Genomic DNA, 15,754 nt, shown 5'->3' on the forward strand with positions numbered 1-15,754 from the left:
ATTTCCTGCCCATAATTACTGGTTTCCTCGGGCTCTCTTAGCACTTTACACTATCATCTTTTATGATTCTTTTCCAAGTAACCATTTGTAGCAATAATAGAGCAAGCACACCTTAAATAAGAGAAAAGGACAGCAGAGCAGGGGTGGGAGTGGGGGAGGCACTAAAATATGCTGAATTAGCCAGAGGTGGACGTATGTCCTTTCATGTAAGTCCGTCCATTCGTTGGTTCGTTTGTTCTTTCTTTCCCTCTTTCTTTCTTCCTTCTTTCTTGCTTTCACATAATGTTTACATGTTGGCATCCAAACAAACGTATCTTAAAACATTCTATAAACCAAGTAAAGTGCATTTGAAGTTCACTATTGCGTGGTCTTCATTGATTTATTTCAACAATTATCAAATGCCTACCATGTGACAGGTACTAAATCATGAGACAAAGAAGAAGAAACCCTTTATTTATAGAGCTTATAGTTCAACAGGGAAGACAGGTATTCACCAGCAGGTACATATAATCCAAAACTGTGATATGTGTTACTAAGGAAAACTATAGGTACAGTATCTGTACATGAAATGAAGAAAACTGGTAGAGTCAAAGTGATAGGCAATGTTTTCTAGAAAAAGTAACATGAAAACTATAAGCTAACAGATATGAGTTAACAAAAGGAGAGGTAAAAGAACTCTAAGCAAAAAACAACAACAAAAAAGAATGTGCAAATTGCCTGAAGCACTAAAGTGCAAGACATCTTTTAAGAAGTGAAGGAAAAAATTAAAGAACAAAGTGGAAGTGACAAAAGGCTAAGGTAGAGAGGTGCATAGGAGCCAGATTGTGCAAGGTCTTTAGATATGTTAACGATAGTGATTTCTTTCAATTTAAAAGCAGTAAGCCCTTTAAGAGTAATAAGATAGAGACCCATGAGTAATCCACTGAAAAACATTGGTGTTTTGGATTAGAATGGTATCATTGAGATTAGAGAACACAGTGCTCTAAAACATATTTAGGAGGTAAAAAGAAGAAAGGATTATGCAAAGGACAAATGAGAAGGAGAGGTGTCAAGAATGCTTCCTATATTCCTGGTTCATCTATCAGTGTAGATAATGGTGTCATTCATGAAGATGTTACAGGGATCACAGAAACAGGATAAGGGTTGAGAGAGAGGATTATCAGGTTGGTTTTGACACATGGAGTTTAAGATGCCTTGGAAGTATCAAGTACCCAAATGAAGACATTGGAAAAAAAATAGAAAATATAGGTCTAAAGGTCAAGGAAGAGCTGGGCTAAAATATCGGTGATATTAATTAGGGCATAATCACAGCATAGAATATAACTGATAACAAAGATATTCATTTGGGCATCATCACTGTATAGAATATAACTGAGACTACGGGGGCACCTGGGTGGCAAAGTTGGTTAAGCATCCAACTCTTGATTTCAGCTCTGGTCATGAGATCCGAGCCTGTCAGTCTCTGTGTTCTGTGTGGGGTCTGCTTAGGATTCTCTGTCTCCCTCTCCCTCTGCCCCCCAGCTCCCACCCCTCACTTTCTCTAAATAAATAAATAAATAAATACATCTTTTTTATGAACATGGATAAAATTGAGGATGGGAAGGGAGGGAAGAAAGGGAGAGGGAGGTAGGAAAAAGGGGAGAAATGGAGAAGGGAGAAGAGAAGAGAAAGGGAACTAGAATCTATTACTGAGAGACCTTAGGATACTAAGTTTGGGTGGAGAGGGATGAGCTCCCCAAGGAAACAGAAAAGGAACAGTCTGAGAGGTAGAAAGAAAATGAGAAATTTGTGGTGACATAGAAGCCAAGCAGGTGTATTAAATCAAGTGAAAAAGAGAATTTAAAATGTCCATTAAATCTAGTGACATGAAGTCTGGAATGAGGTATACAGAAAACCAGATTAGAGCAGGCTGGAAAATAAGTTGGTGAGTCCCAAACATATATATCACCAGCGCAGGTACATTTATACTGAATTGGTCTTTTATGCACCTATTTTTATGTCTAATATTTGGTCTTCAAACAAAACAGGTCCAAAATAGAACTTACCACCTCCCAACAAAAGCTACTTCTACCATGAATTGCACTGTAATTCAAGTGACCTGAATCATATTTCTTTTCTTGTAGTGTCTTTGTCTCACTCTTTGTATCAGGGCAATGCTGACCATATAAAGTAATTTTGGAAAAATTCTCTCCTCTTCAATTATTTGGAAGAGTATGAGGAGGATTGGTGTCAATTCTTTAATGTCTGGAAGAAGGCACCAGAAAGGTTATCTACACTAAGTTTTCTTCCTTGGGCCCATTATATTTAATTATTTGCTTTACTCATTCCTCATGAAATTGTGAGCTCTTAACAAGCACAAATAGCATATTATTATTCTCTTGAACTTCTCCAGCACCTAGCACAGCTCTGAAACAGAAAAGATAGTCTGAAAATGTTTCTTGCACGAATGAGTGATGTGCTATCCTTATAAAATTAAGCAGTAGGAAGCTATAACAAATCTGACAGCCAGAACCTTCATTTTCATAGAAGGAACAAAGAAGTAACACATTCCTGTGAAACTTAGAATAAACCCACACACCTTCAGTTTTCCACAATGTGGTAAGATTGTTAGGAGGTAACTCATGAATTTCTCAAATGCTGAATAGTTTCTCATATGATTCTTTCAGGATCTCGGAAGTGCTGTGCTTAAACTTAGCAGTGTTTTGGAGAAAGAACTGAGTGATGTGGATGCTAAAGCAATCGGAGGGTTTTGAAGGGGCAGGGGGTGGGAGGTTGGGGGATCCAGGTGGTGGGTATTGTAGAGGGCACGGATTGCATGGAGCGCTGGGTGTGGTGCAAAAATAATGAATACTGTTACGCTGAAAAAATAAAAAAAATTTAAAAAATAAATATATAAACAAATAAATAAAAAACAGGCTACACTTCAGAACAGGGTATATGATCCACAAATCAACTATGATTATATTCTAAAAGATGTAATCAAGACACAAGTAAATGAAAGAATTTTCCTGTGCAAAGGTGATGCTCAGTGGTTTATAGAAGTAAGTGTTGAGACTCCTCTTGAGTCCTTGGCCCCTAAGCTAAACAAGGAGAGCTTCCAACATGTCTCTCCTAGAACTATCATTGGGCCCTAAAAAGAATCAATTATCCTAACCAAAGTGGCTCTGAGAAATGTCCCAGAAAATAAAACAGGTCTTTAGTACAGAGCCTGACACTGGAACCTGATTAATAAATACAAGTTTTCTTCATTCTAGTCCATGTGACCCTACTCTTGAAAATTCGTTAGCAAGTCTTACCTGAGGGTAATGGATATATGTGACTAGAAGAGTTCCATTCTTGTTTTCTTTTATTTCTCCTAGAACATTCTAAAGTCAACTTAATATGAATTTTGTTGTGGAGTATGGGGTTTGGATTAATGTTATTTCCTCATGTGACAGATTTCTTCATTGAAAAAGTAGATTGATATACCATTAACCCAATTTGTTATGAATTCAAATATTCAACATGCAATAAATTTTTATTGTATTCCTTTAACATGCCAAGAGTCAACAATTCTATGCATTACTCAGTGCTCAAATAAGTGTACTCTTAATCCCCTTCCCCTATCTCCCCCATCTCCTCACTTACCTGCTCCCTGGTAACCAGCAGTTTGTTCTCCACTGTTAAGTGTCTGTTCTTGTTTATCTCTTCTTTTTTTGTTGTTCATTTGTTTTGTTTCTTTAAATATTTTTTTTTTATTTTTAAGTAAAATACCTACAGAAGTATTTCAAAGAGAGTACAAAGAATGCCAATGTTTCTATAAACATTGGGGTACACATGGCCCTTCTTTTCACTACATCTGTATCTTTGGGGTAAATACCCAGTAGTGCAATTGCAGGGTCCTAGGGAAGCTCTATTTTTAATTTCTTGAGGAATCTCCACACTGTTCTCCAAAGTGGCTGCACCAACTTGCATTCCCACCAACAGTGTAAGAGGGTTCCCCTTTCTCCACATCCTCTCCAACACATGTTGTTTCCTGTCTTGCTAATTTTGGCCATTCTAACTGGTGTAAGTTGGTATCTCAATGTGGTTTTAATTAGAATCTCTCTGATGGCTAGTGATGATGAACATTTTTTCATGTGTCTGATAGCCATTTGTATGTCTTCATTGGAGAAGTGTCTGTTCATATCTTCTGCCCATTTTTTGATATGATTGTCTGTTTTGTGCGTGTTGAGTTTGAGGAGTTCTTTATAGATCCGGGATATCAACCTTTGGTCTGTACTGTCATTTGCAAATATCTTCTCCCACTCCGTGGGTTGCCTCTTTGTTTTGTTGACCATTTCCTTTGCTGTGCAGAAGCTTTTGATTTTGATGAAGTCCCAAAAGTTTATTTTCGCTTTTGTTTCCTTTGCCTTTGGAGACATATCTTGAAAGAAGTTGTTGTGGCTGATATCGAAGAGATTACTGCCTATGTTCTCCTCTAGGATTCTGATGGATTCCTGTTTCACGTTGAGATCTTTTATCCATTTTGAGTTTATCTTTGTGTACGGTGTAAGAGAATGGTCGAGTTTCATTCTTCTGCATATAGCTGTCCAGTTTTCCCAGCACCATTTATTGAAGAGACTGTCTTTTTTCCACTGTATATTTTTTCCTGTTTTGTCAAAGATTATTTGACCATAGAGTTGAGGGTCCATATCTGGGCTCTCGACTCTGTTCCACTGGTCTATGTGTATGTTTTTATGCCAGTACCATGCTGTCTTGGTGATCACGGCTTTGTTTATAGCCGCAATGGCCACGGTTGCCAAACTGTGGAAAGAACCAAGATGCCCTTCAACGGACGAATGGATAAGGAAGATGTGGTCCATATACACTACGGAGTATTATGCCTCCATCAGAAAGGATGAATACCCAACTTTTGTAGCAACATGGACGGGACTGGAAGAGATTATGCTGAGTGAAATAAGTCAAGCAGAGAGAGTCAATTATCATATGGTTTCACTTATTTGTGGAGTATAACAAATAGCATGGAGGACAAGGGGAGATGGAGAGGAGAAGGGAGTTGGGGGAAAATGGAAGGTGAACCATGAGAGACTATGGACTCTGAAAAACAACCTGAGGGTTTTGAAGGGGCAGGGGGTGGGAGGTTGGGGGATCCAGGTGGTGGGTATTGGAGAGGGTATGGATTGCATTGAGCACTGGGTGTGGTGCAAAAATAATGAATACTGTTATGCTGAAAAATAAAAAAAATTAAAAAAAATTAAAAAAAAAGAAATTCCTACACACAAAAAAAAGGAAAGAAAGGAAAAGAAAAGAAAAAAAAAAGAATGCCAATGTTTCTTCCTTTTCTCAAAGTAAGAAACCTATACCTATAACACACTTGCTTATTTGTCCAACCCTAATATACACGTAAAGTAGTTTAGGAATTGCTACATCATATGTCTACGGGAAAAAACTTACCTACTGGAGTACAATGTTGGTATTCAGTTCTTTCTGTCTTTAGTCTTAACAGTACTTAGACAAAATACTGGTTCTTAAGTTATTTAAGATCAGATTTTTCCCCCTCACCCCATTCAGTAGTGTCATGTTACACATCTATAATAGATTCATCTGTCCCAGGTTCAATTCCATCCCGGTTCCTCTGACATCATGGCAGAGTTTTAAACTTACATACATCAAAAGCCACTTTTTGTGATGGAATGGATACATAGAGTCACATATCCCCCACCTCAGGATCTGCTATAGCCTAAAGTAGCTGGCCAGAAGTCTAGCCTATGTGGCTGACCTAGGTGTGACTGCAGGCTCCTCCTACCCTGCTGTCCCTTTCATTCTCTGCTCTACAGTCCCCTTGTCTCCCAGCATTTCCTACGGTGCCACACTTCGGACCAGTAGGCTTTTCACCCAGTCCATTTACTCTGCAAGAAATTTTCCCTGGTATCTCAGAGTAGGTCACTCAGTGACTAGTGCTATTGTTTCGTTTACCTTTTCATATTACATTTATTGCAGTCTCTAGTTTTATATTTACTTGTGCTTTTTCATTACCCTCTCACTTCCCTCCATCTTCATGCTGAGACTAAACAGTCTATGAGAAAAGGAACTTTGTTGGCCATTATATCACAGTGCCTGATACACAGCAGCCATGAACTAAATGTTCAATAAGTCAGTGGTTGAAGGAGAAATAAAAGTAACTAGGCAGACAGGGAAGAAAATTATTCCTCAGAGGGGAAAAGCAGGAATTATGAAAGCTTACAAGATGAGGAGAGCTTATTGCTCTTGTGAATCACTGAAGAGATCACTGGGGCCAGAGATCAGTGTGCATGCAGTAAAAGATAGATAGCCAAGAGAAAAGGTAGATTTCAGGACAGTTTCCAGAAAAATCATGGAAAATGATAGGAAAATGGTTATAGAAGTGAATAAACACATGAACCTGTCAGGCATTACAACTAATTCTTTTAATGGAAAGAAAATGCTAATTTTTCCATTATTATTTTGTTTTAATTATGAATGAATTTCCAAGTCAACAGCCAAATATGAAGAGTATATATGTATATGAATGAAAAGTAGTGTTAAAATGTTTTAAAGATTTTATTTATTTATTTGTCAGAGAGAGAGAGGGAGAGAGAGCGAGCACAGGCAGACAGAGTGGCAGGCAGAGGGAGAGGGAGAAGCAGGCTCCCTGCCAAGCAAGGATCCCGATGTGGGACTCGATCCCAGGACGCTGGGATAATGACCTGAGCCGAAGGCAGCTGCTTAACCAACTGAGCCACCCAGGCGTCCCTGTTAAAATGTTTTAAATCCAAATAATTACTGATACACAGAATCTTTTAGGGTCTTCTTAAAAATTATTCCTAAATGGAAAGCATCTTACTAAACAGACAATTTCTGAAAAATCTTTGACAAAGAAAAATCTATTGACTCTATCTGACCTTGTCCTCTGCAGAACAATTTGTGTTTCAGCCTGTAGTAGTTTCACTAATGTGTGTGTGTGTGTGTGTGTGTGTGTGTGTGTGTGTGTTGAGTGAGAGAGGGGAGGATAGCTATTGCAAATAGCTTAATTCTGCTGATCTAGCTATACATGGATGAATAATCAGACCAAACCAAATTCAGACGATTTGTTAATACAGTCATTTCGTTCAAGCTTTTCCATAAGCAAGAAATAAACAAAGTAGCTATTGCATGGTAAGGTTATTAAGGAGCTGTTGCAATAAAAGACAAACAAACAAAAAGCAAAAACAAAGGAAACGAAGATAGCTGTTGGCATTCAAGGCCTTTGGAATGATGGTAAACATAAATGGCTGACCGATACTAGTGTTACTTTGTTTTCAAAGAAAAAAAAAAAGAACCAGTATGAAGCACTCTGTTGGGAACAGACAGATCTATAACTTGAGGGACTATGTTCATGGAAAGGGTACTATGGAAGCAGTCTTTCCATTAGTCCCATATTTATATGTTTTTTCTCTTCTGGTAAATGGAGGCATAGAAGTTGTAAGTAGTCTGTAAGTTAAGAAGTAGGAAATCTTTCTCTCCCAAATAGCCAAGCCCAAGTTTATACCATCAAGTCAAGGGATAAAAAATGTGGCTAAGATTTAATTCAAAGCTTAAAAGAAGTAAACACAGAGCAAAATATCAATGAACCATAAAACCCACCACATCATTTTATATATTTGTGTAATTCTAATGCACAAATGTTATAGGTGATTTTCTGTTACCTTGACTTTAAAGTTCTCCATTAATATCACAGATAAATTTAATAGAAAAATTTTTCATCTTTTCTTTTAAAAAATTTCTCAAATCTCTCATTCTTTGGCAGTCTTGTGATTTTTCCAATCTCCAACTTAGAAAGAGATAAGACAAATTCATTTATCAATGTATTATCATGTGAATTAGAGTGAACACACACATGCATGAGCACATACATTATTGACAGAAGATAAGGCACAGTTCTAACATATTTTAGTTACCTCTAATATATCTGTTATATATGCTAAAGAGAAGGGGGCACTATAGTGAAACATGATTTTGTTGCTTTTAGCTGTCAGTAAGTGTATGCAATAGTGATGTGTACATATGGAAGAAAACAGAAAAGTGAGTTTTGCTCAGATAAGCTATATTTTGTTGAAAGTCTTCAGATCTCTGGATAATTTTATTGCATCTCTGCCACTTTCAATTTAGGGAGGTGTGGGGTAGTTCCTGGGTTAAGTCTACAAAGCTCAATTCTTCCTTAATGATCCTAAGTAGCAACTGGCTACATGGTCACACTACCTCAGTGAAAGCCTGGACTCTACACTATTTTAAATGAGTACAGAACATAAGGAATAACACGGTGGACGTTAGGAGAAGGAAAGGAAAAGTGAATTGGGGGAAATTGGAGGGAGAGACAAACCATGAGAGACTGTGGACTCTGAGAAATAAACTGAGGATTTGGGAGGGGAGAGGGGCAGGGAGTTAGGTGAGCCTGGTGGTGGGTATTAAGGAGGGCACGTATTGCATGGAGCACTGGGTATGGTGCATAAACAATGAATCTTGGAACACTGAAAAAATAAAATTAAATTTAAAAAAAGCTTAAAAATAAATAAATAAATGAGTACTGAAATTACTCTTGTTTACATTTTTAAACTTAAAATGGATTATTTATTTACATATAAATAAAATAAGTCAGCTGTATTATTTAAGGAAATAGTAACATGATATGGACCAATCCAGTTGATAAAATTAATATAATAAATAATATATTAATGTTAAGCTACTTGAAATACATTTCTGTAATGAATTGCCATCTCCTCTGTCCTTTGGTATGTCAGTATTGTCTTACAATTTATATCTTGTATTCATATCTTTTCCTCTTGTTTTCCAGCAGCACAATTACTACCGCAGGCACAGGTCCCCTTTGGACTATGAAAGTCCCACTAAAATTGGTTAGTATCTCTGAGATTGGCCATTGGAATAAGACTGCATTCCTCTGCCTCAGTTTAACTTTCTTTTCTCAGACAGATCTCTTCAGACTGTTCTTCTCTTTCATAATGCAAATGTCTGGTCTCAAGAACCCATTATGGACATGTCTGAGATATTATTTCTATCATCTAGTTCACCCCAATTGTGATTATAGACATAGAATACAAATTGGAATGAAGTCAAAGCTTAACTCCATTACAAAGGACTTGCCTCTAGCTCCTAATAGTTGGGATATCCTCTACGTATAACTCATCTTAGCTTTGCTATTAACTAGGTGGGTGACCATGGGCCAAAAACGCAAATCAAACTTTGTATTTCTGAGATATGTTAGAAAAACAAGATTGTACCTTATAAAATGTCTTGTAAATAAAGGGACGATTATAATTTAAATAGCTATAGGAAGAATTATCTTAAGTAGTTATATTCTATTTGTAGTATATTTTGTAAACACTGAGTTTACAAAAAGCCAGAGGGATTAGTGCTAGGCTTTCTATGGTTTAGAGGACTTTGAAGATACACCATTACTTCTGTAGAGAAGCTTTATATTCTAGTTTGTGTAAAGCTTGGTCAAATATAAAAGTGTATTCTATCATACAACTAATGGTAGAACTTAAAATATACCTTCCAAATGAGGTTAAATTGAATTAAATAAGATTGTGGATATAGTAGGTGATAAATTTTATGATGAATTATGAACTAGTAAGAAGGGATAGGTTAATAAGAAGTAGGCATAGAGCACAGAAGTGAGAGAAATCCTATATTTGGTTGGTAGAAAATGCTTGAAGCAGAGCCTGCAGCTCAGGTACAAACTCCAGGAGTTGAGAGAGAACTTAGAGATCTCCAAGTCAACCCCTCATGAAGAAGGAACCCTTTCAGCAACAGCCTAACAGAAGACCACACCATTTCTCATTAAACCCTACCATTCTAAAGGGCACATCACTCCCACAAGGCAGCCAATTCAATGTTCAGGCAATATAACTTGCTGTTATCTATAAAATGAGTCAAAACTTGGGCATGAGATGCCTTAAGTCTTTGAACATGTCTTGCCCTTGACCATGTCAGGACCTGAGCTCCATGGGGGGCACCTCTAGAAGCAAGGCAGTTTGCATCCTTCATTCAGTAAGTACACACAATGATCTCCTGCAGTGCCTGCTAAGATTCCCTTCCCTGTTTTACAGAAGGAACTAGGCTTTTAGATACACATTATGACCACAGATATACAGTTAAGAAGAGGCAGAGCCAGGATTTCAGCAGGTTTGATGGCAACGGTCACATCTCTCCTGTCCCCTAGTTAGCCATTGGAGGCTGATCAAATTAGCTAAGTGTGCTGCATGTTAGACCAATGGAAGAGAAGAGAGGCAAACGTGGGACGTGATGACGAACTTGAACGGAAAATGGAAATTCTAGAGATTGAGTGATTGAACTCTGAATGTAAGCTAATCTACTCAATATGAATACTTGTAATGACAAAGGAATCAGAGTTGACTAGAACTGCCCTAAGAAAATAAAGACGCCAATATAACATCAGACTATCAAAGTAATCGCAACTTTTCACAATAAAAGAGGAATATCCATCAAGAACACTGGCAGTCTTGCAGAAACAGTTCTTTAGGGGGAGTTAGGTGAAAGGGAGATGCTGAAGCGAGCCTCCGCGGGGCTCGGGGCAGCCGTTGGGTGGGCGCGGGGGCTCTGACGCCTCTGCCCGCTGCAGTGGGAGAGCTCGCCATCCACTCCGCCGGTTATGGTGCCCAGTCGCACCAACGTGGCTGCCGGGATCCCCAGTAGCAAAGTGAAATACTCAAAGCTCTCCAGCACTGACAGTGGACACATTCATCGTCAGAAGGAAACATTACCTGCCGAAGCGAGCTTTAAGTTGCAAAGATGTACAGTGAGAGCTCACATATTAAAGTTTAAGAGAAGCTCTACTAAGATTCCTTATAAGGCCATTGCCTGTGCCACCGCTCAGTTTTTGATTGGTACCTTTCTCATTATCGTGGGCTGCCTCCTGCTGGCGGGCCACATCAGCAAAGTGGGCGCCAACCGGGCCGTTCCGGTTCTGATTGTTGGTATCCTCGTGTTCCTGCCCGGGTTTTACCACCTGCTCATCGCCTACAGAGCGCACAGGGGCTGCCAGGGCTACTCCTTCAGTGACCTTCCAACCTGCGATGATTAGCCCCCACCGCAGCCAGGAGAAGAGGACTCACTGGGGGGCGGGGGGGGGGGGTGACGGGAGCCTTAAAGCCTTTGGATGAGGCTGTGGAAACCTATGCCTCGGGACTAAGGAACTCTGCAGCTTTGTATATATTTAGCAAAACTATGGCCAGGTCTTATAAATTCATCCCCAAAATGTTCACTGAGCTTACAGTTAGCCAAACAGAAAGCTAAGAAGTGAGCCATTTTTGTTTTCCTGGCCCTGGCTTAAACCCCTGACAAATGTTTCCACATGGATATACAGAGTGGAAGAAAAGCAATGTTAATTGTGCTGGAAAGTGATGTTATTTTGTAGAACAAAATGTTGCCCCCACCACCCTATTTAGAGCTGAACATCTCTTTTAAGTAGTTCTCGTTGATAATTTTATCTTGTGGCAAATGGAAAAATGCAGTATGTCTACTTTCATATTAGTTAAGTAACTTATTTGGAAAATTTCTGAGTATTTTATCCTCCATGCTTATCGTCAATTTTGTAGTCTATGGATATCTTGGTAAAATCAATATCAACGTAGGAGAAATAAAGAGAACAATACAGTTGTGTTGTGTGGAGCTGTAGAGTGAGATAAAAGTGGTTTTACATCCCAGATGCCAACTTTTTAGCTGTGTAACCCTGGACAAATTATCCTAATATTCTGAGACAGAGTTTGGGACCATAATTCTTACTGTTTGAGGTTTCTGTAGAGGTCAAATATAGTATTTATATTAACAACATTGCACAGAGGTGTTCGCCAAAGTGTTAATTCCTCACTGTAAGATAGGATTTTATGGAAGATTGCACATAAAATTGACTAAAGCCACAAGGGAAGTGCTTCCATTCGAGTTAACCTAGGAAAGGTGGCAACCCAAGAGAATGAGGCTGCTCATCTATAAAGTCATCTCTTAGTTTAAATCAGGTCACTGGATTGTTTTTTATTCATGTGCGTATCTTTTCCTTTTGAGTCCTATATAAGAATAGGGCAGATACAGGATTTGTGGCACCTAAGGTTTATGTAATTTGGAGGGGTCTCTTAAGAAAATACAAAATTAAGTGTCATGCATAGCAAAGGGCCTATATTAAGTATCATTAGCTCTGTGGTACATCTGGCTTTCTAGAGAAAGTAAAGGATCTGGAGAAAAGGACTGAATGTGGGGACATATCAGCAGTTAAGGCTGTAGTTCCAGATTAAAGATAACTGATGAAGCAGCATATTTTTTTAAGAATAAAAGATATCATCCTACAAAAAGAAATACTTTCTGAAGTGTTGTAGATAAAGAATACAGGCATACTTTGGAGATACTGTGGATTTGTTCCATCCCACACTACCTCAGTGAAACAAGTATTGCAATAAAGTGAGTTAAATGAATTTTTTGATTTCCCAGTGCATATAAAAGTCATGTAAACTATATTGTAGTCTACTAGGTATGCAATAGCACTATGTCCAAAAAAAATGTAAGTACCTAAATTTAAAAATTGGGACACCTGAGTGGCTAAGTTGGTTTAAAATCCAACTCTCGGGGCACCTGGGTGGCTCAGTGGTTAAAGCCTCTGCCTTCGGCTCAGGTCATGATCTCAGGGTCCTGGGATCAAGTCCCGCATGGGGCTCTCTGCTCAGCGGGGAGCCTGCCTCCTCCTCCTGTCTCTCTCTGCCTGCCTCTCTGCCTACTTGTGATCTGTCTGTCAAAAAAATAAAGATAAATATAAAATAAAAATAAAATCCAACTCTCGATTGCAGCCCAGGTCATGACCTCAAGCTCATGAGATCGAACCCCATGTTGGGCTCTGCAGTGGGCCTAGAGCCTGCTTAAGATTCTCTCTCTCCTTCTGCCTCTACTCCACCCCCACCTCTCTCCTGTTCTAAAAGGAAAATTTAAAAATATTGTCTTGCTAAAAAAATGCAAATCATCATTTGAGCCTTCAGTTCATTGATATAATAACAATGAAAACGTTTGAAATATTGTGAGAACTATCAAAATGTGACGCAGAGACATGAAGCGAGCAACTTTTGATGAAGAAGTGGCACTAACAGACTTGCTGGATGCAGAGTGGCTGCAAATTTTCAATGAGTGAATGCCTGAACAGACTTAGATTTATGAAAAATAAAAGAGTGCAGTCCCTGGACAAAGAATATTGGCAACTCATAAAGGAGAAGAAAGATACTCTCAAATGTCTTAACCCTTAAGATGCACGAAACATACCCAAGTTAAGAGTTTGGTGGTCTTCCGCTGGTACTATATTATGTATCCAGACCAGACACGTAACAAATGGAATAAAATGGTATATTTCTAAATACTAGCTTGAGATTGTGCAAAATGAACATGGGAAACATGAGCTGTAATTTGTTTGGGCTTTGATACACCTTCACAATCCTCCCTTTATTAGAAAACACAAACTATACAAAATAATCCATTGAAAAGTAACTGGTAAAAAGTCCAGCCCAACTTCACTGTGTATAATTAATATTAAAAGGAGGACAGAGTCATGGAAAGGAAGTACTTTTTTAATAGAGAGAAGGTTAACCTACAAAATGGCAGTGAAGGAATATCAATGTAGGTATCAAAGATCCAAATATGGTCAATAGTGCAACTTCAGTGCAGAGATGACCTTATCACAAGGAGAACAGTTAGGCAAATAAAGACAAAAGGAGTATCAGAACAAGGTCGTATTATAGAAGGTAGTATTAGAAACTGGAGCATTGTTTCAATTTCAGATATGGCATGCATAGTGTGTGCAGTAACTTTAAAATTATAGTTCACCAGGTCACATATCTGACAACTCTCGCTGAATTATAAATTATATATATTTGGCTCTTCTGTTAATACAAAGTTTTAGGCCAATTTCTTATAATAACATCCTTTTGACAAGATTGGATTTCCAGCAGTGACTGACAGCTGGTCATCATGGCTGACTGTCTGGGCAGGCCAGGTCATTGGGCACAAGAGATGCTGGCAGAGAGGAGACCGCAGCATCATCCATCTGCACACAGAAAACTATTTCAAAGAACACGCTTAGAGTAGGACACTGTCCCTAATTTTGAAACAAAGCATATCACTTTATCATTAATTTTTCAGGGGAAATTTTGTTCTCTGCCCTTTCAAGAGAGTGGATCTCAATGTCCTAATTTGCTCTGGGTTTTTCTTCCATGTTTTTAAAAGTAGCCTGTTTCACTATGGATTCCACATCCTCATTAGTCAGTTGCTGTTGAAGAAATTTGCTGATTTTTAACACAGTGCTTCTGTGGTCCTATAAAGAGTTCGGTTGATCACACATGACTCCCATGATGAAGCAACAATGTACATATGAGTAAACTAGATGTTGGACAAGGGATTATCAGTGTAACTAGATGTGCAAATAAGAGCCTGCAGGGCAGCTATAGCTCAAAGTGTTTCTCTTTGTAGTTTAAAAAAGTTGAGGAAACTGTTAGGGAATCAAGTTGAACTATGAGAAAAAACTCTACAATAAATCCCATTCATGTATGCACACCTAGGTGTTCATGAGGACTACCCTGACTATCCTATTTAATAATGCAACCTGCCAAAAAAATAATAATAATGCAACCTGTTAATACCCTTCCCTTCACTTCTGATCACACTTTCCTACATTACTTTTTCATTTCTCTCCCTCCAATATGCTAAATAATTTTCTTATTTATTGTATTTATTGTTCAGTGTCTGTCACACTAACATGTTAGTGGTAGGAAAATAGGGACTTTTGTCTGTTTTCTTCAATTCTTAGAATGACAACCAGAATGTAGTAAGCACTGAATAAGTTTGTGGGATGAAAGAATAAATGAAGAAATTAGTATTGCCTATCTTAAATATAAGGACATATGAAGGCTTAAGAATAAATTAAGCCCATGCATTTTTGAAATTTCTAGTCAAGTTTTACTCATCGATAACCTGAAAAAATGTTTATTTAAAAAGGCCTTTGGCAAATATACTTTAAAAAGAATGTATCCAGTCTTAAATGTAAATGGTCAAACCAGGAACTGCCAAACACTGGTGAAAACAAACATAAAATAAATAAATCAGAAATTCCAAATCTAATAAGACCTAAAGGACAATAAAATTCCATGTGTAATATCCAGGTTCTTTTATCTTTCTGGATTATGTTTACATCAAGCAATATATATATTTTTTCTACCTGGTTGATAAAATCAAATACAAACAAATCTCTGCTGTCAGAAATACAAAGTAAGGGTATTGAGCCAAGTGTCACATAGGCCTACCACAGTAACAATGTAGTCCTGATAACCTCAGTCACAGCAATCATCTGTGGTGAGCCTTGTCTCCTCTTACATAAAGGGGTAGTAAGAATATCTACTTCCTAGTGCATATTGGGGATAAAAAGATCACAAATATGAAAATACCTTGCACAGGTCACACCAAGACAGAATTCAATTCATATTAACTTCCTGGGCTGCTTCTTGAAATAATTAGAAATATCTTATCACACTACCTCATTTATTCCTAAAATTAGTGAGACTTCTGTGAAATCACTAAATTCTTTCTAAATTGTTTTTTATTTCCATTTTGTAACACTTCATCCTGTTTACCAACTCCTTTAAGGGTCCCCTTTATGGTATGGAGTCCCAAATAATGAAACATATGTCATATTTTGTGTTTTCTACTCTGGACA

The 15,754-nt window shown here is 38.0% G+C and overlaps 1 protein-coding gene across 1 annotated transcript; it reads left to right on the plus strand.

The window, feature by feature from the left end:
• Nucleotides 1–10,292: 10,292 nt before the first annotated feature.
• On the plus strand, nt 10,293–12,303 carry LOC125102755 (transmembrane protein 230-like). Its single transcript, XM_047734229.1, has one exon. It carries the CDS (start codon nt 10,670–10,672, stop codon nt 11,099–11,101), a length of 432 nt encoding a protein of 143 aa, XP_047590185.1. The 5' UTR covers nt 10,293–10,669; the 3' UTR covers nt 11,102–12,303.
• Nucleotides 12,304–15,754: the final 3,451 nt, after the last annotated feature.

Source organism: Lutra lutra, chromosome 6, assembly GCF_902655055.1.
Source record: "Lutra lutra chromosome 6, mLutLut1.2, whole genome shotgun sequence".
Taxonomy (NCBI): domain Eukaryota; kingdom Metazoa; phylum Chordata; class Mammalia; order Carnivora; family Mustelidae; genus Lutra; species Lutra lutra.